The following is a 26501-nucleotide window of genomic DNA, read 5'->3' on the forward strand; positions in this document are numbered from 1 at the left end:
GACTAAATATGATTGAAATTGAGCTCGATTCAGTCTTATAAAGTTTCACAGAACCTGCAAAACACATTTTATTATTATTATTGATTAATGCATATATAGCTGAAACCATTTGAATGGTGACACATATTTGACGATGACTCCATGAACCTAGTCCGAACCCTACCATGGTTCATGCACATGTATTAACGTCGGTGGGGAAGTGGGGGACTTCGAAAATTGCATCACTTCAATCTCCACCTTTAAAACGGGTGAAAATCGTGATGGAGTCGAAAGTGCATGAGAAAACACAATTGGTGTTTTCACACTTTTGTCTACACAGCGGTCCCGTGAATTCAAATTATTCAATTCTCATTGAATTTTATATAACGTATTATGGAGGTTGGACCACTAACAATGGGCAAAAGTACGGGTAAAAAAAAGGGGGTCAATAGTTAACCCCACCAACCATTGGGATACACCGTACACGTGGTGGTGATAACAACTGTCTTTATCGGTGGCCTAAGATCTTCCTCATCGAACGGCCTGTTTCCGCCTCCGTAGAATCGTTATCCTGCAACGCGCATCGGAGAAAAAGAAGCAGCTGACTTCACCTGTCCTGCTACAACAAATGTATTTATTGATTGCCGAAAAATCTTCAAGTCCGGACTTCTTGGATATATTGACTGCTAGTCAGCTCCTTTCATTTTATACTTTCTCATTTTTTACGAAATAACCGACAATCAGAGAGAGAGAGAGAGAGAGAGAGAGAGAGAGAGAGAGAGAGAGAGAGGCTCTCACTGCTGGAAGCTCCCGGCATTTTCCGTTCACTCGGATTTTGATGAGGTACTTTTGGGTTGATTTTGTTTTTCTTTTGATCGTTTTCTGTTATTTTGTGAAATTATTGATCAAGTTTTTGTATTGGGTTTTGACGGGTTTAAGGCTTTGAGTGAGGGAAGTTTTGGGATTACTTGGAGGGTTTATTGACGATGGAGAATCAGCTCGTGGGTTCAGAGATTCATGGATTCCGTACAATGCAAGGTACGGATGTGTCTTACATTTTTTATTTGTGATCAAAATAAAAGAAAATAAAAAAATCTGTTATTTTGCTCTCTCTCTCTCTGTAATTTGGTATTTAATGGAAAGTGATTGGTTTTGATTATCGAAGCAAGTGAATTTTTCTTTGGATTATCGCCTCTCGGCAGCAATTTACATGTTCTGCGAAAGCAAGAGCATGGAATTCCTCACAGGAAGTGTTATCTAGTGAATCCAGAAGCACGAATAACTTGTGGTCAGGGAAGGCTGAAACGCCTGTATGAGGAGCGTGGATAACCGTAACTTGCCACTCCTTGTCCCCCTTTAAAAATAAAAAAAAAAAGTTATAAAGATAGTATTTTTATGTGCTAATTGGGAGAGAGAAAGAAATGCATGTAAGTGTCGAAAAGAACAGAGCCTTCTTTCTCGTCTTTATTGATCAATGATGACAGTTTGTGAGGAGTCGAGGAAAAGGCAAGGGAAGATAAAATGACATAGATTAGATATCAGGTTGATACTGTTCAAATGGTTGGATTGGACTTTTTTGTCTGTGTTGAATTCGTGTCCCTATGTGCCTCCCTCGTTTGTATTGCAGTTCTGATTATGACTGCATTCTTGATCAGATTCCATAATTTCACATGTTACTACCAGGATGTAAGTTCCCTTGCTTATTTTTCTTGCTGTGGGTTCTTGTTTCATGCACAGATTTGGATGTTGCGACTACTATGGAGGAAGCCAAATCAAGATGGCTCCGCCCAAATGAAATTCACGCAATACTTTACAATTACAAGTATTTCACCGTCCATATCAAGCCAGTGAACATGCCCAAAAGTACGCATCTGTTACAGTTAATAGTGAGATGATTCTGTTGTGTCGTATAACTATGGTCCCTTCTCACACTCAATTCATTCTTTTCTGATTTCAACAAATATTGAAACTGCTATGTTTCCTATCTTGGTCATTTTTTGTACAGGTGGCACTATTGTCTTGTTCGACCGGAAGTTGCTTAGAAACTTCAGGAAAGATGGTCATAACTGGAAGAAGAAAAAGGATGGGAAGACAGTTAAAGAAGCTCATGAGCACTTGAAAGTAAGTTTCCATTTTTTATTTGCCTGTTCTTTCTTTTTCTTCTAAGGTGTTAGTTGTGCGTACTGTTGAATATCAATCTTTTTCAACAACCCCGTAGAGTTGGGATTCGGATTGATTACTGAAAACGCTGCACTGACACTTCTATCATGGAAATTTCCTTCGTTCTCAGTTTTAAATATTGCAAGTTTTTTTTAGCAACTGCACTCAAAACTTGCCTGAAAATCCTGTACAAGTGCCAGAGCTTGGTTTGCCAGGGAATGATTATTGACAGTTCCATAACATTTTTTCATTTGTTTTAATGGTTCAGGTTGGTAATGAAGAAAGAGTGCATGTATATTATGCACATGGTGAGGACAGCCCAACCTTCGTCCGGAGGTGTTATTGGCTGCTTGATAAGTATGTAATTATTACAGTTTACATGGATCCATTAGTGTATCATATTTTTACTATTATCTCTTAGAGAGTAGTCTTACTGACAGTATTATTGTTTGTCTGGTTGCAGGAGTCTAGAACATATAGTTCTTGTTCATTACCGTGAAACACGAGAGGTGGTTTTTCTGTAGCTTTTTTTTTTTTTTTTTTGTTCGATGTTCAAGATTAAGTACTTTCAGAATTTGTGCTCCTTCTCAGGGCATGAATACTTAAGTCTGTTATTGCTATTTTTCAACAATTTCCATTTAGGGGTTTAGGGTAAAACCAAGTGAGAACTTGGCAATACCTTCACGAACTTGCCAGTCTTTGGAACAAATTCTTTGTTGCGTTCTTTTCAGAAACCAACTAGATATTCTGACATTATATTGGATTGTTTGCTTACTGCAGGGTTCTGCAGTCACGCCTGTGAATTCAAACTCTAGTTCCGTCTCTGACCCATCTGCTCCGTCATTTTTATCAGAAGAACATGATTCTGTGGCTAACAACGCATATTGTGCTGGTGAAAATGAGCTTCAAGGTGACTATATATGAACTTTCTGCACGATGACTTATACTATTCATCTTTTGTTTTGGAATAGGCTGTGTCATTTCAGGAAACCATAACAGAATTTGGAGTGTGGTGATGTTAGAAGAAATAAATTACTTTTCATGATAAGAATTGGTTTTTTCATTATTTCTTGATATTTTAATGATTTTTCCTTGTTTAGTGAAGGTTTGTTACTTCTAATTTCTGTTGCTATTTTTCTTGAAAACGGATATTCAAGGTCCTTACTCTTGCGTTTTGATGGTCTACAGAGCTTGGTGACGGATTGACTGTTAATAATCATGAACAGAGGCTCCATGATATTAATACACTCGAATGGGATGAACTTCTGGTTAAAAATGATTCTAAAGGAGGTAAGTGACAAGATAACAGTTATTGCTAGAGCAGAACCCAGAATGATGAAAATATTAACCATTATTCTCTCTCTGTCTCTTCTTCTTGGTGGGCGATTTTGCGGTGCCAGACAACATCTCAGGCTATGACCAGCAGAATCAAGTCGTGGGAAATGGCTCCATAAGTGGCGTAAGTAGAATTACTCATAATTCTTATTTTTTACTGCCCATTTATTGTAGTCCTTCCGCATTGGCAATTTGTTGTTTATTATACACACTGGCATTCAATTATTTTGTATACCTTCCATGATAAATGGTTTCTTTTTGCAGGGAGCCAGCAGTTTATCAGCTGAAATTTCTTCTTTTGGTAATTTAACCAATCCAACCGCGGGGAGTGAAAACATTCAGTTTAATCTTTCAGGCACTCCTTGTGTTGAGACTCTGCTGGGTGATGTGAATTCAAATGTCCAGAGAAGGGATTATATTGCCAAGGCCACATGTGGTTCCGTGGACGTTTTGCATAATAATGGATTACACAGTCAGGACAGTTTTGGAAGGTGGATAAACCAGATCATGACAGAGTCTACAGCCTCAGTGGAAGACCCAGTACTTGATTCCTCATTTTCAGCTGCCCAAAATTCATTTGCTTCTCCCACTATGGATCATCTTCAATCTTCTGTTCCTCAGCCAATATTTAACATAACTGATATCTCGCCTACATGGGCTTTTTCAAACGAAAAAACAAAGGTTATCCTCTTTGCTTTAAACCCCATATTCTACTGCTTAGCATAAATTTCAGCCTCTAATTAAGTCCTTTTGCAGATTCTAATCACTGGCTTCTTACATCAAGAGTTTTTTCAACTTGCAAAGTCCGATCTACTTTGTGTTTGTGGTGATGTATGCCTTCCTGCAGAAATTGTTCAAGCCGGGGTGTATCGCTGTTTTGTACCACCACATTCTCCTAGAGTAGTAAACCTTTTTATGAGTATTGATGGCCATAAACCCATCAGCCAAGAACTAAACTTCGAATATCGTGCTCCTGTTTTGAGTGATACATTAGTTTCTTCAGAAGGGAACAAATGGGAAGAATTCCAAGCACAGATGCGGCTTGCTTATTTGCTTTTCTCCTCATCTCATAGCCTCAATATTATATCTAGTAAAGTGTCCCCGAATGCCCTGAAAGAAGCCAAGAAGTTTTCCCACAGAACCTCTCGCATATTTAATAACTGGCCATATTTGATGAAGGCAGTTGAAGACAACAAAACTCCCTTACCGCTGGCAAAGGATAGTCTGTTTGAACTAATTCTGAAGAACAGGCTAAAGGATTGGCTGCTGGAAAAGGTTGTTCAGGTCTCTAAAACCAAAGAGTATGATGCTCATGGTCAAGGAGTAATCCATTTATGTGCTATTCTAGAATATACATGGGCTGTTCGCTTGTTTTCATGGTCTGGCTTGTCGTTAGACTTTCGTGATAGACGTGGATGGACAGCCCTTCATTGGGCGGCATATTGCGGAAGGTATGCCATTTATTCAGTTATTTGTTTTAAGTTGTATTTGTCTGAAGCATATCTTGTACATCATTCACTCCTTAGATGTTCTGTGTCTTCTTTAAGTTTTGGTACCCGAATAGTAGAACTTACCCATCTCTATCCTCTGCTCGCAATAGCTTGAGCTTTAAGTCAATAATTTTTATCTTCTGGATCATATTGATTTTGGGCATATTTGTTTTACTTGCATCTGACATTGTTGCATGCATTCTGTGATAAGATTGGAAGTATATCGTCCGAGGAGATTTTCTTAATGCTAAAACACTCCATGTGTAGGGAGAAAATGGTTGCAGTACTTTTATCTGCTGGGGCAAAGCCAAACTTGGTCACAGACCCCACGCTAGATAACCCTGGCGGATCCACTGCCGCTGATTTTGCATTCATGAAGGGCTATGATGGCTTAGCAGCTTATCTTTCAGAGAAGGCTTTGGTAGAACAATTCAACGCTATGAGCGTAGCTGGAAATGTTAGTGGCTCGCTTGAAATTAGCTCAAACTATGCAGCAAACTCTGAGAACCTCAGTGAGGAAGATCTATATCTGAAGGATACTTTGGCAGCTTACCGGACAACTGCTGATGCAGCAGCACGAATACAGGCTGCCTTCAGGGAGAACTCACTGAAACAAAAGACTAAAGCGGTTCAGTATTCCATTCCAGAGGCTGAAGCACGTGGTATAATTGCAGCATTGAAAATTCAACATGCCTTTCGCAACTATGAGACAAAAAAGAAGATCCAAGCTGCTGCTCGCATTCAATATAGGTTTCGTACTTGGAAGATGCGTCAAGATTTCCTTAGTTTGCGCCGTCAAACCATCAAAATTCAAGTAAACCCTCTTCCCTCTTCCTCTTTCTGGTATAGTTGGAAAGTGAATATAGCTGGTATGAGCCACACAGGGATATACCAAATCCTTTTGGAAGATCAAATTTAAATAGGAAAGATTTAGTCAATCTACTTAGTGTCAGTCAGTCGCCACTGAAAAACATTTATGATTGGTCAAATTGCAAGATTGTTCTGCTTTCAGTAACTTTAACTTGGATTGTTACATCTTAGACAATGACTAGAGCATGGAAGTTGCAGCTGGATTTGCATAACCAGTGTATGATTAACTCTTATAAGTCCAGGAAAACCCTGTTAATTGAATTGGCATCTTATGCAGGCTGCTTTTCGGGGCTTCCAAGTGCGGAGGCAGTACCGTAAAGTTCTCTGGTCAGTTGGAGTGCTTGAGAAAGCTGTTCTGAGATGGCGCTTCAAAAGAAGAGGGCTTCGTGGACTTAATGTGGCCCCGGCTGAAGTGAGTGTAGATCAGGATCAGGAAAGTGATACAGAAGAAGACTTCTACAGGGCCAGCCAGAAACAGGCTGAAGACCGCGTTGAAAGATCCGTTATACGTGTTCAGGCCATGTTCCGCTCAAGGAAAGCACAAGAAGAATATGCTAGGATGAAGATGGCTCACAATCAAGCAACGGTGAGTGATCTGATTAGGATCTTCTTTCATTGTTACGTTACAATTCTGCAGATACATTAACCAATCAAATCTTTTATCTTCTACAGCTGGAATTCGATGATTTTCTCGACCCCGATGCTATCATGGATAATTGAAGAAATTCCCGAGCTCCGGACAGGCAAATGACAACATTTGGGGATGGTGCTCTCTGCTTGTGTAGCCTGTACATCTTGTAAATGCCTATAACAATTAGTTATGTGCTTTAGACCCTTTCAGACTGTTCCTAGGATTGTTGGGAGGCTCTTTCAGTGTTGTATGATCAGTAGGCGGTGCTTCTCGATTTTTAATGTTATCGTGAACGCTTTGAGCGCTACATCTCCAAATAATTCAGTGTTTTTAAGCTGCTTCTGGCACTACGATTTTATATGATTCCGGAACTTCATGGGTCAGGCGCACACTCTTGTACTAGGATTTGCGTAAGGGCATTACCAATGGTGACAGCTAAGGGTCGAAAAGTTAAATAATGACTTAATTTGTTCAAAATCTCATCTCCAACCGATGATTGAGCTATAACTTGATATAGCCCACCAGGCTATTATTTGGCCGAAAGAGGCATCAAACTGGCCAATGTAACTCCATTTAGTCATTTTTTGGCCGACAGCTCCTCATTTGCAATAATTGACTCAAATTCAATAGCTATATTTGAAAACATCCAACAATAGCTTAATTAAATTAACCAATAAATTTAAAATATAAGCTTAAACCTAATAAATTATTAAGGGACTATGTTCAACCTCTTCAATTGGAGATGATATAAGAATATGACCTGCACTGTCCATTTAAAAATATTTTTTTGCAGGATTGTAATTTCGGACGAGGGTATATTTAGCCATTTCGATTAGTGATGACCTAAGCCCTCGTATCCGAAAGGTATTTTTCTTCGTTTGCTTGTTTAGACATTAGTTCTTTTTACACGAGAAATCAAAAACAAGTTCTCAGCATGAGTAAATGCTCTCAACCACTTTAAATACAAACCTCTCGCAAACCACATCTGTATCCGTTATGAACCGTCAACGACCATTAGTACATCCAGCAATTTTTGTGATCTAGCTACTGGTTTGGTGCACAATTGATCTTCACGGGTAAGGGACCAGTGCAACGCAGGGAGACAATACTTATTGAATGGAAAGTGGGCACAAATACTACTTGCAGATGCCTAACTAAATGGCAGTGGAAAAACAGAAAGCACAGAGGCAGAGTAGACGTTCTGTAAATATTTATTACTTCTGCAATCTAGTTACCAATACAGATTAAGAAAGCTAACACTTCTATCCAGAACATAATAAAATATAAAACGAAAAATAGTACTTTTACCGGAGAGCATCTGTTGCAGAAAACTAACACGGTAAGTTTCGAAGCAAAAAACTGGTACCTAAGATAACATGTCCACTTTACACGAGCACCTATGCTTAGAAATCGCCATCATCAAGTCAACCAGAGAGCATCTGTTGCAGTAAACTACCATCTGGACCGCCTGTGGCATGGTTGCTTGTCCATTCATCACCTATTTGATGTATTGGGACAGCCATTTGAAGCCTTCACCATACCCCATCTTGCGGACAATACTGCACATGAACACTTCAAGGGGGCGGACATTGGAATCGGTCAGATTGACCTTCCCCTTACCTGTGGTGAAGTTAGTCAGGCCCAAATGGTAACGTAGCTCATCCTCTGATGCAGCATAAGGTATGTCGATTTTGTTTCCCAAGATCAGAAACGGGACAGTTGCCAATGACTCGTCGGAGAGAAGAGCATCGAGCTCCTTCTTTGACTCTGCAAATCTCTCCTTGTCGTAAGCATCAACCAGGTACACCACAGCATCCACCTAAACAATCAAAAGAGCATAGAATATCTATGAATATATCGCACATCACGTTAAGAAAAATCTGGAACTAATCCCCAATTTGAAAAAATTGTCCTAGGTTGGGCACTAACAAGACACCCTTGACACCCGGAAGCAATATAAACCAAAATAACAATCAATTGGCATTAAAATAAGCAGAAAAACCAAACTCTTGACTGCAACCTTGCACCTACAACTACAAGTTCAAGTGACTAGGAACAAAATAACATGAAATCCACTGAATTTTTCACACCATGAATGCGATAAAAAAACCCCAGCGTTGCTTAAATATTCATTCGTCAAGGTTAAACCATCATCCTAAATTCCAATGGTGGTTCAATCCATTGTATATATATCCCACGAAAATACCATACACCCGCCGCATGTATATGCATTTTCATATTTTTCGGGTTTAGGGTTTTCATTTTTTCATCGAACACCTACACCATGCAACCACAATTTCGAAAAATAAATCTGATCAAACACTAAATTAGCACATCAAAAGTAGAGGAACTGAAATTTGAATAAATAATTGGAGTAAAATGTCAACCTTGGCGTAATAGTCCTTCCAGACTCTGCGAGCGACCTGATGCCCGCCCAAATCAAAGGCCTTGAACTTAATCATCCCAATACTCAGCTCCTCCGACGTCGGATGCTGCGTCGGTTGGTGCTGAACTAATCTCTGCAACCACCAAATCAAAAACCCTAATTTCTTCCGTCCCAAATTCAAATTCAAATTAGCAATTAAAAGATTCACATAAATCAATACCTCATCTTTGAGCATGTGAAGCAAGGTGGTCTTTCCGGCATTATCGAGCCCTAAGAACAAGATCTTGGCCTCCTTCTGCCATAGCCCTAGAGAAGCCAGAACTCCATAGAACCAATCCACCAGAAACATGGTTTCTTCTCTCCTCTTTCAGTCGGAGCAGAAATTCAAATCACGAAAGTATGAATTTTCCAATGACAAAAATTTAATCGAGATTTTCCCAAGAAAGTGACGGAAAATCCTAATTTTCTGTATTGGTTGGCATTTTGAAAGATTTTCCGGGAAAATATATTAATAGGGGACTGTCAGAGTGCGTAAGCTGGACTGGGGTGTGACTGCTTTGGTAGGTAAGCGGAGGGGTTCGGTGAGAGAAGGTGGGGACGTGGAGCCGGTGAATAAGTACGGTGACTGGGAAATGCCGGTTTTGGGAGTGCGGATCCTACGTGGAAATATGTTATTGGATGGTACGCGTCATAAGCTGTGTCCTCGTGTGCCAGCCGTCGATTTGGAAACTGGGAGTGGGAATGATACCATTCTTTTCTTTGTCCTAGACATAAATGGATACGTGAAGTAAGCTTAGGCCGTAGTCATCACTTTTTTATTTCTTAATTTGAATTTCGTGAACACGAGTTTCATATCAATTTATTTATTAGTTTATTTAGTTTGTATTAGAGCCTTTCTAACGAAAATGTAAATGCTTTGAAATGTGTCATTATATAAGTGTAGAGACACTTGAAAAATAAAATTTTTCTTCACTTATATTATAATACGTGGTATATCATCATGTATATCAGGCATTCTAACAAATTTCTGCCATTGGAGATGTTCCTAGTAAATCAACATATTTGGTTGATAAAAGCGGTATTTAGGAGGACTCAAACTACGATGTAAAAACGAATGCTCTTGACTAATTGAGTTACAAAGCTCTCTAGAATGCTTTTGTAAGATACACTTCTAGATTTTCACGTCAAACAGTAGATAGAGCGATTTTGGTTACCTAAAACGCTCTAAACCATTCCGCAATCTTGAACAAGAAGAAATCCATGCTCATGAAAGACAATTGAATCCATCATAGAAGGGAAAAATGGATTAAACAACAAAGATTTCCAAAAGTAAGTGAATATGAAACTGCTCAGAACCAAAAACAATGCTTAACAGGAGTCATAATTCATCATAAAAGAATCACAATCTAGTTCAGGAAGCACAGATTTAAAATCGAACATTGCGACAAATGATATACTATAAGTTGTTAATCCATCAATCCGATCAAACTCGAATAAGAAATTCCTCTTCCATTATAATTGTGGTCAGAAACTACAAATTCGCAGGAAAAATTACCACACATACCGAGCCGAAATGTTATCCGCCTACACTACTCTCTATTTGATATATTGGGAGACCCACTTGAAGCCATCCCCGTACCCCATCTTGCGCACGATACTGCACATGAAAACCTCAAGAGGGCGAACAGTGGAGTCTGTAAGATTCACCTTCCCCTTGCCAGTTGTGAAATTGGTCAGTCCAAGATGATATCGGAGTTCATCTTCTGAAGCAGCATAAGGGATGTCGATCTTGTTGCCCAGCACAAGAAATGGAACAGTTGCAAGGCTCTCATCTGAAAGGAGGGCATCCAGCTCCTTCTTTGATTCTGCAAAACGATCCTTGTCGTATGCATCAACCAGATAAACAACTGCATCAACCTGTTCACAGCAGAGAAAATGGAAAACTTGCAGCAATTAGGATGTAAATCAGCAAAATCCAAAAGAAATTCAAGACAACTTAAATTCACTAACAACAATCACGGCCAAGAATATGGACCACAAACGCCATACGACAAACTAGAAACTTGAGAGAAAAAAGGAATTATAGAACTTAATATATTTGGTCAAGGAGAGGTTGGAGCAGGAACTCAGAATTTTATATGCAATCACGAAACGGTCAGACTTGGTTTATCAAGGAGAAATCAAAATGAATGCAAGAATGTAGCAACTAAGCATTTATTCTGATAAAGAAGTCATCAAGTCTGATCCAAAATAAAATCACAATAGATCGGTTCACATAGTTGTCTTCTCTTTGTTCACTCTTTTCGATGAATGACTTCTCCATTAGGAAACATGGAGAAGGTTTATGAAGTGATTTATTAAAACTAGACAGCATGGACGTGGATAAGTGACTTTTGAAAAGATAGGACTCTTGCAAAATTAAGGTCCGGACTCCGAATCATAGAAAGTTGACTTGAAACAATTTCCCGTATGTTGGAAAGAAACAGGAAAATAAAAGCAGAAAAACACGGACAGAAAGAGACGGAGAATAAAGGTTAATTTGGTTTAGTGTGTTTAACCAGACTCTGATGTTTTTATCAAATGTAAATAATCACTGTCAAGTTAATTCACAAGGAAATGTTTTGTGACTTGTTCGTAATGGGAGAGTAAGTTTTCAACTCTAAGACCAAGCCACAATCATGAACCATGATGGCATTTTTTAGGACATCACGTCTGGAAAGATACTAGTAAAATACATCCTGGAAAAAAGAGAAGAGGTGCTCTCAGCAAAACCTCCACTGTAAATGTTTACCTCCCATGAATCAGATGAACTCAAGGAAATTTCATCCGGGATTATGAAGGCAAAACATGCTAACCAGCGGGTGCAAACAAATGTATTGCAACGCGATTGTTGGGTTAGAACATGTATGCAGACAAGGAGCTACAATATAATCATAATGTATTGCGCAACAAAGACAAACATCGAAATATAGAAATAAATGAAGTTTGAAACAACCTGTCCCAAGTTGAAATCCATCGAAATCTCAAAAACTAGAGCATTGTTGACATTTTCAAATCGAAAAAACATAACTTCCACTCAATCAAAACAAAACAAGAGATCACGATTCACATACAAGTAGTGGCCGGAGTTATAGTGAAAGTACGAAGTTCATACACCAAAGCAATATGCAGATAAAAAATTCAGCTGAAAATTACTATCCAATCAAATTCCAACACTACCAATTCAACAAATCTATTACCTTAGCATAGTAATCCTTCCAGACTCGGCGAGCGATCGAGTGTCCACCCAAATCGAAAGCCTTGAACTTAATCTTCCCAATGCTCAGCTCCTCCGAAGTCGGATGCTGGGTCGGCTGGTGCTGCACCAATCTCTGCAACAAAACCCACCACCGCATTCACACACATTCCTCAAAAACAACAAAAACCCAGCAAAGATTCAACCTCAAAAACGAGGACTCAGAGGAAGAGAATCAAACCTCGTCCTTCAACATGTGGAGGAGGGTTGTCTTGCCGGCATTGTCGAGACCCAGAAACAGAATCTTGGCCTCCTTCTGCCACAGCCCAAGGGAGGCGAGGACGCCGTAGAACCAGTCGAGCAGAAACATGGCAGCGGCGGCTGATTCTTCTCCGGGAGCAGATCGGCGGAGTTTTTAAGGAAGGACCAAAACACCCACAACGAATCGGTGGACAAGAGATCGAATGGGAGGGGATTTAACAAATGGATTTGTGGGGATTTGTAGTTTTGGTGGTGACAACCGAATCCACTTCAGCGGTACAACTTGGGGAGCCTGGACTCTGATGGGTTCTGCAAGTGGCGGTGGTGAGGAAATATGTGATGAATAATTAGGGAAATATATATATTTGTATTTTGTGGAAATTAATATTATATGCTTTACCTAATATATTTATGTAATTTTGGTTGGCTTTTGATTTGCTGTCATGTTACTGCACATACCTCTCTGTCCTTTTGACTTTTGACCATCAACACGTATTGGAAATTGTTTAGATGTCACACCTAAGAAATAATCATCTCCAGATCTCTTTCATCTAATTCTTCTTATTAAATAATTTAGATTCTTAAAATTTAATTCAACGGTTAAAGTTATTATAACCTTTAGAGTGAGCCTGCATTTTTAGTTTTTGATCAAATTTCAAAAACCCTAATTGTTTGATGAGAAAGGGATCCTTTCCTCTTATCTAAATAAGATGAAATACCTCCCATTTTCACAATAAAATTGAAATAGATACCTCTATGTTCCAAATTTCAATGGTTCATTAGTTGACTGAAATTAAAAATCTTTTCCTTTACAATTTTCCACTCAAACATTGTTTATTTTACAACAAAAATAAAATTTACGTTGAATTTTGGTGGGCCTATCGACCAACTCACCTGGTATAAGTTGGGTTGGGTTCTCTAACATTAACTTTATTTTGGCATGAAAATTTGACAACCCGGTCAGCAGGCAGATTGAGTTAGGTTGAAGTACAATTAATTAGATTAAGATTGTGTTTGGACCTAAATTTACGCTATCGGCCCATACAATCAAGGCCGTTAGATGAGTAAAGTTCTAGACCGTTGGATGATAAAGTGGTTGAGATAATTTTCAATTATTATTAAGGAATAATATTGTGGTTTTAATCATAATATTATCTCTTAATATATATTGGATTATCTAAGCCTAATATTGGCTATATCCAGCGGATCGTTTAAAGATAAATGATATCTAAAAGATAGGTTGTTGCTTACCTTGAGAAGTCTTTGACCTAGACTCTAGCTGATGAGTTTGAATTAAAATCAAATTCTACACAAGTGAAGCCGCACCACACATCTGCTTCTATAAATACAAGGCTGCGAACACCATAGAGAGGACCTCCAATTCAACACACAACTGCCCTGCGCAAAACCTCTCAAACATCTTGAGATTTTTTATTTTCTTTTTTCCGCCGACACATCTTCAGTTTGGATAAACAGCACTGTGAAGGCAACCGGCGAACATCTTCAGTTTGGATAAACAGCACTGTTGCCGTAGAATCAGCCGTTCCCGAAGCACCTTCAGTTTGGATAAACAGCACTGCGTCGAGGCCGACTGGTTATCTATCCAAGTCTCGGTCGAGAAGGATTTTCAAATCCTTATTGGCAGAGGTCATCTCATTAGCCTTCTCGGCGAAGTGAGGTGTTACCAGGTTACTACATTCGGCACCTTGAGAGCCGAATTTGATATTGAACTTCGTAGAACTAGCAGCCTTGTCTTCAGGCTCGAGAATCCAAAGGCCGAGATTTGTTCCTTCCTCGGCCGCAGTCGCAAGATAAAGAAGTCAACAACGCACTCAACGCAACATCAACAAATTTTACTCCTCGGCCGAGCTCGGCCGACGAGTTGGCACGCCCCGCATTCAACCGAAGGACGTAGTTAGCTTATTAGTTACTCGGCCTGCGCGCCACGTAGGCTTTGTAATTTTTAGGGTCAACAGATTGACTCACCTGAATGATAATAATTTTTAAACATACATGTATATTAAATAAATTTATAAATAAAATTTAGTTACTTTTAAACACACTTGTTTATGAATGCTTGATTCCAATTTATGACATCATTATAAATAGTTCAACATAAATTTCTGATTTCGATGCCCGCTTATTACCCATTTCTACGTACACCAATTCCTACTCATGCTTATTTCGATTCTTAGTTAGTAAACACAAAATTATTATTTTATGTGTTATAATTGACACGAAAATTAATATTAAATAATAAAATGACAGATACTGATAGTCCATAAAAGCTTTACTTTAAGAGAAGCTTCTTCTTCGAATTTGTTTGTATCACAAATTCACAATGCCCGTCACTAGAGTCGAGGAGAGGTAAGTGCAACTCCACCCCTGAAACATGAGCTGGCCCAAAGTCCATTTAATCTACCCAAATGAATACTAATTGACTCAAATGAACAATAATTGGCCAAGTATATATTCACTCCTAAAAAATTAGCAGACAAAAGTCGAGTCAATTCGTATTAAAATAATATTAATTTTTTTAATAAAATAATTAAAAAATTATTTTTTATTTCGGATAGAATTTGTAACCAATCTTGTCATGTCACGTGTCATTTTGCAAAAGTACAATTTTTGTGAAAGATGGTTAGGTATTTATATATAAAAATAATCTTTTATATTTTTCTGTATTTTTAAACAGTTTTTTTATAATTTTTTATTAAGTTAATTAATCTGGACCATTGGATTTCAAAAAAATGAAATCCAACGGTCCAAAAGTGGACACGTGGCCCATGTAAGATCTGACCTTTTTTTTAAATGTTGGAACGCGCGCCCACGCGCTAGCGGCAGTAAAAAGGAAATTCATATGGCTCTCTTACTCAGTCCATTATGTGTTGTGCTCAAAGCTGACCTTCATTTTGGGCCAGCCTATTGGGTGGGGTGAAGTGAGTTTTTGGGGGAGCTGACCTAAAAAAAAAGACCTTGGGCTAGCCACATTTGTTATGGGTGGAAGTGATATAAGGTAAGGCGCATGGACGCAGGGGAGGGGAATAGGTGGGTGTATTATGAGTTTCTTGTTTACTGTTTTTATTTTGAGTTTCTTCAAGTAAAATAGGTAAAAGAAAATAATATTGGGTCTGATGATAACAATAAAGCCTGTCCAGCCCAACCTAAGCCCAAATTTTCCATTTGGTACCAAAAGGGTACTTTCGTCATTACGAAAATACAAGAACCGGCAGCTAGGGTTTTGGAGGAGCTTTCATATAAAGCTCAACTTCCCATTTTACAGAGCCAAAGAGAACACCCAAAGCGTCGTTGCGGCTATTTCCATCGTTCTCCTTCCGGTTCGTCTCCTCCCCTCTCTCTCTCTCTCTCTCTCTCTCTCTCTCTCTCTCTCTCTCATATTTCTCTCTCTAGCTGGATCACTATCTCCATTTTTGGTGCTGATTACTTGTATTGTGATTTGGGTTTTTTGGATTTGCAGAGATGGCCAAGTCGAAGAATCACACCGCCCACAACCAGTCGCGCAAGGCCCACAGGAACGGCATCAAGAAGCCTAAGAGGCACCGCCACACTTCCACCAAAGGGGTATCCATTTTACCTCTCTCTCTCTCATCAATTTTTGCATTACTTTAGTTTTGTTTTGTTAATAATTGCTTATGGGTTTAATTATTTGGATTCTGGGTTTTAATTTTCGGGTTTTGGGTTTCAGATGGACCCCAAGTTTCTGAGGAACCAGAGGTATGCCAGGAAACACAACAACACCAAGAATGAATCTGCCTCCGGAGAAGAGTAGATTGAGACCTTCAAATCATGGCTCTGATTGGGGTTTTCTCGATTAGGGTTTGTTGATTTCGATGTCGATTTATGTTTAATTTGCTGTTAGTAACATAGTAGTTTGATGTTACTCTAGTGGGCTTTATTTCAACTTAATGTAAGAGCATCACTCTAGAGATTGCTACTTTGTTAAAGAGATTATGAGTTTTTGAGATAATTTTTTGTGGTTTTGCAATCATTTATTGATCGAAATCGATGAGTGCTCAGTCTTAAATCTTTCCAGTGCAAGTTATTGATTTACTACAATGATTTGGAATTTCAGTTTTGTTTAGTTGTTTAGATTGTGGTTGATATTGGTATTGTGCCCGGTCAGGTATTTTCCTGCTAGTTGCTCTTATTTTTTATCAAGCATTTTTGGTTGGACACATTATTTGTGAAGGATTTTAGCATCAGATATGCGTATGTATTAAGTTTGTTGTATCTTGGGTTTTCATGGTCTAGTCCATTTTCTGAGATACTCTAGAATTGCCAGCATCGACGCCCTTACTGCCGAGGTCTCTGCAGATTAAAATTTGGATTCACAACGGTAGTTAGTATTTGAGTAGATCTGGTATCGTAAACTAATTTGAAATAGCCGTGTTGTTGCAAGTCTTGTTATGTTTCTTATTCTAATGTGATTCTCCAGGATTTAGTTGTTAGATTTTCCAGATTAGGGTTCTTTGGATTTTGTTTGGTTTTATTCTTACTTTGGGTTAGAGTAGAGTGATATCTCCAAATCCTGGCTCTGATTGGGTTTTCCCGGTCCGAGTGTTTTGATTTTGACGTCGTTTTACGCTTTGTTATTAGTAAACGTAGTAGCTTCATGTGTGAGTACTCTTGTTGAAGAGATTGAGTTTTTGATTTGGTTTTCATTGCTGCTGTTTTCTTGTTAAAATGCTGTAGTAATATCAATTTTCTTCATGTGTTTACTATGCTTGTATATTTTGTTGTTCGTTGGGTTATTGGTTGAGTTTTAATTGTTGGAATTCTCCACTTCATTTTCTATCCCTAATTTTCAGACCGGTAGGTCTTAAAACTAGGGCTAGAAAGGATAATTTGGTCAGAAACATGCTGATCCACCTAGAGGACGGATTCATTACATTCTCCAGAATTTGTTATTCACCGCTATTTTGCTAAAAGAAAGGTCAATTTTGATAGTAATTCGAATTAGCAAGTGTTGTTGACATTTTAAAAATCTTATTTTACACGAGTGTTAACTATTTCCTTTAAATTTTCGGTCAATTGTAAGGCTCTTCTGCATAAGTAGGGTCTAAAACTAGGAGAAAAAAAAAAACTTTAACGAAAAACTTTCGATACTGTTTATTTTAACAAAAAATCATATTTTTACACTAAAAAATCAATTCTGATACTATTCATTTTACTCTTTATTTTGTCCTTATCGTTAAGATTCAAAGTTTTCAAACTTTTTTCAGTAGTTTTTCTAAAAAACAATGCTTCCGTGTAAAAACAATTATGAATACAAATGTTTCTTCAAGCCATTAACAAAACCAAGAATCCAAGATACAAAGGCGAAAAATATTTCGGGGCAAGTCGTCCTTGATTCCCTCAAGTTCCTTCTCTTCTCTGGGCTTTGATCTCTTCCGTCTTGTGATACAAAACTTGCCGAAACTCCCTATTACAAGCAAATACCTTCAAAATTTATACCCGAGTATTGAGGAAGCTTTATACTGCAACTGGTTCACTTACTGGGCTGGGAACATGAGCTACCTGCCCCACAATAATGTAAAAAGATATGTGGGTAAAAAACACATCAGGAAAAAGAACTAGCATCGATGAAGCGTGGATTGAGAAATTAACGTCAGCAGCTCACCTTTGCGGACTTGAATAGTTCGTCTAGGACTTCGGACAAAGTAGGATGTGCATGGACTGCAAACTTGATATCCTGCAACATCAAATGGATGGCAATACAAGTAAACTGAAAGTTAGGACTGGTAGATTATAGGGGGCGCATCAGAAGTTGCAGTGCAGGGGCATGCCAACACAGTAGCTTTAAATAGGTAATTACTTGAATGCGTGTCCCCAATGCTATCGCATTTGATGCCTCGTGAATAAGGTCTGCGGCATGTAACCCAAAAATATGAACTCCAAGAATCTCTCCGTTATCTGGTCTATATATCAACTGCATAAATACAAAGCAGAAAGGGGATCGTAAATATCCACAGTACATATCAGCTGTAAAGAACAATTCATTGACAACACCAGTACTTGGTACTAATTTTCTGCGTAGTCAAAAGATAAATTTGGAAAAAAGAAAGCACCTTAGCGAGTCCCTCTCCTTCATTTTCTGCCAAGGCCTTTGTGTTAGCCTTGAAACTGGTCTTGGCAATACTTACTTCAAATCCCTCCTTTTCAGCTTTCTCTCTTGCTTGAGGCTGACAATGGTAATTGCTTAGTTAAATTTCCAATATTTATGAAAGCTAAAAGATCTCTAATTAACAGTCAAAAGAAACAAAATGTAAAATAAAAACTGATAAATAAAAGCGTAACCTTTGTGAAAGATGTTGAAAACAAAAATATGGCAATTAGCAAATTACTCACCTCTGTCAGTCCAACCATACTGATTTCTGGATGTGTGAAACATGCTGCGGGAATGCTCAAATGATTGAGCACGTGGTCTCTTCCTGTGACTTGTTCAACCACTGAAAAAAGGTATTGAGGATAGTTAAGTTTTTGTGCGTGAGAGAGAGAGCGACAGGGAGATTCAAATGAAATTAGTTAGGTGCACTAACCTGAAATTCCTTGTGCACTGGCTGCATGAGCAAGCATCATCTTGCCATTAGCATCACCAATGCAAAATAGGTGAGGAACCTGATATTCAAAATTCACATCAGAAACAACTGATAATGTTGATGTTAGGGTTCATGATCACAAGAAAATTTGCAACATACCAATTTGCCATTTGCATCTATTACTCGCATGCGCTCATCAACAGGAATAAAGCCACGTTGTGTTGCTACATCGATCTGCAAAAGTAATGTCAGAAACTATTGTTGCTTTTTGCCGAATAACTTTATATATACTCCAAAATTAAATAAATGTTAACCGAGATGTCATACATTCTCCAATCCAAGACCTTGTGTGAATGGGGCTCTTCCAGTTGCTATTAGTGCTGCATCCACCTGGGAGAGGATTAAAGTACAATGGTCTATCACAAATGCCTTGAAAAACCTTTCATACATTTGAACTGTAACAGTTATGCCTATAGTAATTTTAAGGCAAGCACTCAAGCTACCACTCAAGCTACCAAGGCATCAAATTGGAAGTCTAAACATATGCCTGACTTCAAACACAGAATCACAGCAGGTTAATCTATAAATTAGCAACTTAACAATATACATATGGGAACAGGTTACTTCACAAGGGTATTATTCAACTAAAAGAGGATGTAGTTGTGTCTATCAGATTCATATGACCAAATCCGTTAATGGCAGAAAACCATATCCTTTAGATATGTTATGTCGGTTTAAAAAGATCCAGTCAATTACCTCAAGAGTATCTTTTGGTTCCTTGGTCTTTGCATCAATTAGTTCAATGGTGACTGGTTTCCCATCCTTTGCAGGTGTGATCTATAACAAACCAAAGACAGTGAAAAACTGAAGCAACAATCCTGAAAACACTAAACAGAACAATCAGATAAAAAGCATCCGCTTACCTTGGATGCAAATACTCCAGTTTGATAATCAATCTTTCGTGGATTTATTAGAACCCTCTGGGCTAACTTCCCAATCTCAGGATCAAAACCAGGCATAAGCTGATCTAAAGCTTCAATGAAAGTAACCTACAAAATACTTTAAGATTAGTCTAGGCTCCCCTGTGAGATAAGAACTCCTAGGTCGTATCAAAGAAATCTTTTGAAAGATTAAAATATATGAAAAGGTGGTTCATTGAGCTGGTGTACACAAAGAGAAGTTAGTAATTGACCCATAGAATTAGCTTCCTTTTATTTTTTACGTCGAAATAATGCAAAAATTCAGAAGATGAAATCTAAGTTGAAAGAAAGGAACTACCTCACTCCCAAGTGCAGTATAAACATCGCTGAACTCGAGACCTATGTAACCACTTCCAACAATTGCAATCCACTCTGGAACAAACTCCAATTTGAGTGCATGGTCACTTGTAATCACAGTCTTCCCTGCAGGTCACTTATATAGTTAGTCACAAAGATCCCATAGGCTAGTAACCAATGTTCCCAAATCAGTTAATTTTTACGCATCTTCTAAAACCAAAAAATGATTTGATCAACCATTAGATAACAAGGAATTGAAGAAACAAAAGATTTTTACCATCGACTTCAATGCCCTTAGGAACAAAAGGAACAGAACCAGTGGCAATGATTATATCTTTTGCCGTTACTACTTTGTCAGATGATCCAATTTGCACCTTTTGAGGGCCCTGATATTTTCATGAACAAGAGAACCAATGTCAGGATAACTATCAGGATGCCACCACTTATATTGTATGAGAGATTTCAAACTTAATCATAGCCATGCTCTAACAAGCTCAACATTGTACCAAAACAAGCTTCATTTAAAAACAAGAAAAAAGAAAACTGGACATGTGACGTTAGTTTGTGTTGCCACGAAATATATTAGAACGTACAACTTACCAGAATTGTACCAACACCTGTCAAAATGTCGACTCCAAGAGAATTCATTGAATTGGTCAAACTATTACGAATTTTTGTTGCAAGATTATTCGCATGATCAGCTACTCCCTGTCTGTCATATCCAGCAGCTGACACCTACAATAAGTCACAAGAAAGCAGCACCATAAGAAACAAATGTTTTCACAACTAACCATAACTGGAAGTAACCAATTTACGATGATAAATTCTTGTATCTACACGTGCATGCAGTTGATGACATAAAACTGTGATTTACCTGCAAACCTAAAGCCTTGAGGTGATGTTCGTTCTGAAGCTCACGCATCCGACCACTAACTGCCAGAAGAGCTTTAGACGGAACACATCCCCTGTTAACACAGGTTCCACCCACCACATCTCCCTCCACTATGGCAGTTTTCAAACCCTGCATTGCTTGCGTTCAGGAAAGCAAAATCAATAAATAACAACTTAAAGATCCATTTGTTAACACACGAAAAACATTCGATATACAAAAATATCCTAAGTTAACACACGAAAAACATTCGATCCATTTGTATATACAGAAACTTACACAAAAATACGAACACATGAATATTCTAAGTCCAAGCATTGATTTTTGATGTACTAAACTAAAAAGTTGTAGGCTTTTCTTGCCATAACATCAAATAAACGCAGATACACTTGCCACAAGTACATTTTCGGTACCTTCGATTGAATAATTCAACTTAATGTAGAAGAAGCCAAATCACAACATTCCACATAGTATACTCTATTAAGCAAAAAGCACAGACGATTGAAGCTTCTGGAATACTATTTAAGCTAAAATAGCAACCAATCACTGACAATTGAGCCGAAATTTCTCAGCAAAAATCATAAGGATTGTGTGGAGAGTGTGAGAGTGAGCGTACCTTTTCGACGGCGTGGAGAGCGGCACCGTGGCCACCGACGCCAGCGCCGATGATGAGCAAGTCATAGTCGAACGACTTGGGAGGGCTGCCATTGCCGGAGGACGAGGAGGCCGAGATTGTGGCAGAGCGGGAAGGAGCAGAGAGGCGGACGCGGTGCGAGTCGGAGCGGCCGAGAGGCGAGAATCCCAAGGCCTCGCGGCGGAGGCCGCAGAATCGGAGATTGATAGGCTTGGATGGCGGGAGAGGGAGGGCGGATTGAACGACGTAGCTTGGCCTGGGGACGGCTGGCGAGAGGGCAGGGAGAGAGAGGGAGGCCTGCATTTTGGGAATGTGAAGACTGAGGGGGGGGGAGAGAGAGAGAGAGAGAGAGAGAGATCTAGAGAGAGAAAGTGAATGGGAGAAAACGAGAGGGAGGGTGTTGTTATGGGAGGGGAGGAGACCTCGAGTGGTCCGTTGAGGAGTAAAGAGGTAGAAGAAATGGACGGAGATATCAAAGTGCGGCGGATAAACTACTCTTTCTTTCTGCTTATTTTCTTGTTTGTGTTAGTTGGCGCGTTTGCTAAAATGCGCACGAGGCCTACTGAGGCAGAATATGTGGCCTCTTTGCTCGTTCAGTCGTTTGTCTATCAAATTGAATCATAGTTTTTTTTTTTTTTTCTTTCTCTGTTGAACTGGAATTTTCGTTACCAGGACAAAAGCCAGAAATACAATAAATGCCCACAGAAAGGCAAGCAAGCAGCAAAATAATAAGAAACTAGAAGCCGAATATGGCCTCTTTGCTCGTTTGCCTGTCACATTTGACCGAATCGAACTCTTAATCTATCATGAACGGCAAAAGTAGTGTTAGAATGGCTTGGGTTGCCTAGTGCAACTTTTTCAAGGAAAAAAATAATAATAAAAGAAATGACTTTCTTTCGATTTAGCATGAGTTAATCCACTGCACACTAGCTTTTTATCAAGACAAAAGTCTTCAGTCATCCACGCACTACAAATAATGAAAAGAAAAGAATACGCTCCTTAACCCTAGAAATTTCTTTGTTCCACCTTTGCCTATTATAATCCTAAGTTCCTAACTCATTTTTTAGTCATAATCTCAAGATTGGGGGAGCCAAAAGTTCAAATATTGACAACAATAGCAACAAAATTTCAAAAAATAATCATCTCCAACAATTAAATTTTCAAAAATAATCATTTCCAACAATTGAAGTACAAGTGTATTTTCATCGTTTGGTAAATTTTCTAGATAAGTTTGAATTGGGAATGTCTTTTGGGTGCTACTATATGCAAGCAATAAGTAAGATGATAGGATATGGATAGGTTCCCCATGCAAGTATGAAACGTGACTTTTCTTGACCAATCCCTCCGTCCCACACTGGACTCAAAAGGCTAAACTAAAGTGACGTCGTTGGAGTCTCCCTCCTCCATCTCTTTTTCTCTGCACTTGTTTTCAGCTGAGTCGAACTGTTGAAGCATCCACAACTACAAGTCGTTTCTATGTCTGTGATTGCAACTAGTCTGTGAGAGAGAGGGAGGGAATGGCTACAGCATCGGCATCATCGTCATCTGCGGCGGTGACAGAGCGGAGAGGAATACCGGGAGCTCAGTTCGTACGTGGAGGAAGTGCAGACATATCTCACTCAGGCAGGCCTCAACGTTAATCTGCCCTCTCCTTTCTCCAAGAAAAGTTCTGCCCATTTCGATTCGCTCCTTTTTCCATTAACCATTGTTCTAAGTAATTTTAACTTTTTGCTTCAAGGTATAGGTACTGTTAAAATGTATGCTTGTTTACTTGAGCAGTAGAAATTGGTTGAACTGAAGCTTCAAGCTCAGCAGAGGGATCTTCAGTTCAGTTTTGCTCAGAAAATCCCTTTTCTTTAGATCATAGCGTTTTCTTCATTGTTCGGTTGACAACAGACTCAACACCGTTGTATCTGCCATAGTTTTTAACCCATTTATATTTTTTCGCTGGCACTCATGAAGTTTGATGCGAGCTACTTGGCAATGGCATGGTAACATGTTGGGGTTTGCCGAGCGGAGCCTAATCTGTGGCTATAGGTTGTTGGACTTTGCCAGTAAAAGTATAACCAAGTTTTCGTAGTTAACTTGACCCCATTTCATCACCCTCTCTTGGGGCAAGTTGGTGGTGTGAGAGAAAACGATGGTAGTGATTCTGTCATATTGTTTTTGCCTATACATGGTACGGAATTGTTTCACTCGTGATGTTAGTTACTTGTAACTTAAGTATCTGACTAATCGGATTGACTCAACTACTGTATATTTCGTACAAATTTGTACTATTCTTGGTAGCATATATGTTTGGTACAATAAAATAGATGGGACGCGTCAGTTCTTAGGACGAAATTTAATCCAATTTTTGTATCACTCTTACTAAACAAACTTGTTCCACCTCATGGAACACAAAATTATACATTTCTAGACAAAAATACCCCTTCTCCTTTTCAATAATTCCACTACCTAAATCATAAAAACAAACCCTAATCTGATCTGTCTTCTCGTAGCCTCTGTTGTCTGAAGCACATCACCCGCCGCCCAAAAACGCCTTCTCTTTGCCGTTTCCTCCTTCAAAGTAGGTTCATCAGCAAACTGCTCCAAGCCTCCACCTACCATCCCCAAGCCAACGACATCCTCAGCACGAAAAAAGAATCTCGCTCGTTGGTATTTGGTACACTCACTCATTTGCACTGTTTTGATTCTTACTCGGGTTGATCGGTGAGTATATGTTGAAAATTTTACACATGCAAGTCGCTCGTCTCATAAATTCATAATTATGACATGTCACACCTTTGTACTTCCAATATCAAAGTTAATTAGCCTCAATGATTTATGCACTCATACATATTTGTTTTGTTGCATATGAAGGCATGGATGAACTTGAGACTCATTTCTTTATTTTTATGAGCATTTGGATTATACTAGCACAAGTGTATATTACTGATGCATAATTGTTGTGGTATAGACAATCACAAAGGAGACAAAAGGAAAGAGGTGGTTTAAAGCAGAGGACAATTGTTAGACTTCATGTTAGGGGATAGGAGATAGATTGTATCACATTCCACATGAGTGAGTGAGACTAATTATTCGTGGGAGCTGTGAATGGATAATTTGCAGTTTTATGTAATTTACTAAAAACTCGTGGTGGATTGGTAGACGATGGTCATGCTACAATAGAGAAGCAAATAGCTACTTTTATAAACATATTAGACTACCACAAAAAAAAAAAAAAAAAAAAAAAAAAAAGGGGACAATTCTAGTTAGATTTGTTAAGTTTGGTGAAACTATTGGTCGATATGTCCACCGAGTATTGTATGTGTTACTCGGTTTGCAAGATGTGTTTTTTGCAAAACCAACCCCTGTCCCAAAGGAGTCCACGAAATTGTGATGGAGATGCTTTAAGGTAAGCATTGTAATAAAAACATTAAATATAACATAATTATTTATGTTTATTATTAAGTATAAGTTTTTTTTAGGTTGTTTAGGAATGCTAGAGGTAATATACAAAGGGGTTATTGTGACTGATGTTGATAGACCAAGGTTTCGAATGAGGAAGGGTCATATAGTAACTAATGTGTTAGGGGTATGCACACTTGATTTGAAATTCGTATATGTGTTGCCCTATTTGGAGGGATAAACTACTGATTTGAGAGTTCGTGGTGACTTTGTGACTAGAACTAATGGTCTCAAGGTCCCAACCGATAAGATAGACAAGTACCTAGTGTTGTTGCTTACTTTTGTTGGTTGACATCTAAAATGTATTATTAACTAATATATGTGCATACTATTTGGTTGTTGCTAGATATACAGATGATGAAGATTTTATGGCACCATGTAGAAGTACTAAATACCATTTACAAGAGTGGGGACATAATTTACGTCAGTAGCGGCGTTTGAGGTTTTGCCATGGGGGGTCAATTTTACATGTATAAGTTCTATTTTTTTTATACAAAGATATTTTATTTTACACAATTAGGTGAGAGATTTGACTAAGTCACATAAGTATAGGCAAACCTAAATCCTCCTACTTTTAATGAAAAATGATAAGTGCTTAAAATTTGAACTTCATCAAAATAGAGAAAAAAATACACATCCACAAACGATATATATCTTAAATACTAATATATAATCTCTAATTTATTCTAATTGTGCAATATCTCTATTGTTTTTCTTTTCAGTGTTTTCACTATTTCTCATAACTGTTTAAAATAAATTTAATATGTCAATGTAGTAGACTGATAATTATCATTCCAAAAGTTATTATGTATAGACTATTCTTAACCTACTTTACCTAAAAGTTAAAGTGCAAGTGATCATTTACCACAATGGTGAAATGATGTTGAGTTCTTGCATAACGGCCTTGGGTTCAAAATCTGTCAGTGACTAATCTAACATCTAATCTAACAAAATCTATCGTTTGATCCAAAAAAAAAAAAAAAAAACTAAAAGTTAAAGCAAACATTAGTAAGGAATTCAATAATTACCAGGGGAGAATGGTCCAAACTAAACAAACTTAGCAAAATGTTAGAAGAACTAGACGATTGATCACTATCCCAATTAATCCCAGCGTTTGAAAATTAAGAAAGACTATTTATACTTGTCTAGGTGCCCTCCTAAACCCACCTAGACACCCACCTAGGTCACAAGTCTCACTTAGACACAAAATATATAACTTTCATTTTGCATTTTATTTTTTCAATAAATTGTAAGAGGCTTGTTGAATTTTGGATGAACACTCATTATTTACTTGTTTCTAGGGGTGGTTCGGTATGGGATACCATACCGAAACTAGTATCCCGA

At 38.3% G+C, this 26501-nt stretch overlaps 5 protein-coding genes and 1 non-coding gene across 8 annotated transcripts; 2 read left to right on the forward strand and 4 right to left on the reverse strand.

Moving 5' to 3' along the window:
* The first annotated feature begins 394 nt into the window (after positions 1-394).
* Positions 395-6812, forward strand: LOC137736506 (calmodulin-binding transcription activator 5). 2 transcript variants are annotated; one of them, XM_088683116.1, is made up of 15 exons: positions 583-822; positions 919-1017; positions 1182-1582; positions 1635-1842; positions 1985-2100; positions 2408-2496; positions 2603-2648; positions 2920-3049; positions 3328-3429; positions 3540-3598; positions 3739-4155; positions 4231-4925; positions 5232-5778; positions 6112-6420; positions 6507-6812. In XM_088683116.1, the coding sequence occupies exons 4-15, from the start codon at positions 1650-1652 to the stop codon at positions 6552-6554; spliced, it is 2751 nt and encodes a 916-aa protein (XP_088539242.1). In that variant the 5' UTR covers positions 583-822; positions 919-1017; positions 1182-1582; positions 1635-1649; the 3' UTR covers positions 6555-6812. The 2 variants fall into 2 exon arrangements, with proteins under 2 accessions (XP_068331870.2, XP_088539242.1); XM_068475769.2 differs by lacking the exon at positions 1182-1582 and having other exon boundaries at positions 395-822; positions 1717-1842.
* Positions 6813-7658: 846 nt separating this feature from the next.
* LOC137736508 (small COPII coat GTPase SAR1A) lies at positions 7659-9384 on the reverse strand. The gene is made up of 3 exons (XM_068475771.2): positions 9072-9384; positions 8853-8984; positions 7659-8284 (listed from the first exon to the last, which is right to left on the reverse strand). Exons 1-3 carry the CDS (start codon positions 9198-9200, stop codon positions 7964-7966), a joined length of 582 nt encoding a protein of 193 aa, XP_068331872.1. The 5' UTR covers positions 9201-9384; the 3' UTR covers positions 7659-7963.
* Positions 9385-10216: 832 nt separating this feature from the next.
* Positions 10217-12749, reverse strand: LOC137737176 (small COPII coat GTPase SAR1A). Its single transcript, XM_068476576.2, has 3 exons — positions 12328-12749; positions 12091-12222; positions 10217-10768 (listed from the first exon to the last, which is right to left on the reverse strand). The coding sequence occupies exons 1-3, from the start codon at positions 12454-12456 to the stop codon at positions 10448-10450; spliced, it is 582 nt and encodes a 193-aa protein (XP_068332677.1). The 5' UTR covers positions 12457-12749; the 3' UTR covers positions 10217-10447.
* LOC137738539 (small nucleolar RNA snoR83) lies at positions 11558-11684 on the reverse strand. The gene has a single exon (XR_011068982.1). It is a non-coding gene; the product is annotated as a small nucleolar RNA snoR83 (small nucleolar RNA).
* A 2778-nt stretch (positions 12750-15527) lies between the features above and the next one.
* Positions 15528-16335, forward strand: LOC137737143 (large ribosomal subunit protein eL29z). The gene is made up of 3 exons (XM_068476534.2): positions 15528-15685; positions 15826-15929; positions 16054-16335. Exons 2-3 carry the CDS (start codon positions 15828-15830, stop codon positions 16135-16137), a joined length of 186 nt encoding a protein of 61 aa, XP_068332635.1. The 5' UTR covers positions 15528-15685; positions 15826-15827; the 3' UTR covers positions 16138-16335.
* Positions 16336-17593: 1258 nt separating this feature from the next.
* Positions 17594-22298, reverse strand: LOC137737555 (dihydrolipoyl dehydrogenase 2, chloroplastic). Of its 2 annotated transcripts, none has more exons than XM_068477076.2 (15): positions 21690-22298; positions 21059-21205; positions 20785-20919; positions 20462-20570; positions 20186-20310; positions 19831-19956; positions 19664-19744; positions 19235-19297; positions 19067-19141; positions 18908-18986; positions 18717-18817; positions 18437-18550; positions 18184-18297; positions 17989-18060; positions 17594-17885 (listed from the first exon to the last, which is right to left on the reverse strand). In XM_068477076.2, exons 1-15 carry the CDS (start codon positions 22008-22010, stop codon positions 17841-17843), a joined length of 1707 nt encoding a protein of 568 aa, XP_068333177.2. In that variant the 5' UTR covers positions 22011-22298; the 3' UTR covers positions 17594-17840. The 2 variants fall into 2 exon arrangements, with proteins under 2 accessions (XP_068333177.2, XP_088539073.1); XM_088682947.1 differs by having other exon boundaries at positions 17594-17790; positions 21690-22281.
* Between the last annotated feature and the right edge of the window lie 4203 nt (positions 22299-26501).

Source organism: Pyrus communis, chromosome 13, assembly GCF_041283825.1.
Source record: "Pyrus communis isolate YQ-2024b chromosome 13, ASM4128382v1, whole genome shotgun sequence".
Lineage (NCBI taxonomy): Eukaryota > Viridiplantae > Streptophyta > Magnoliopsida > Rosales > Rosaceae > Pyrus > Pyrus communis.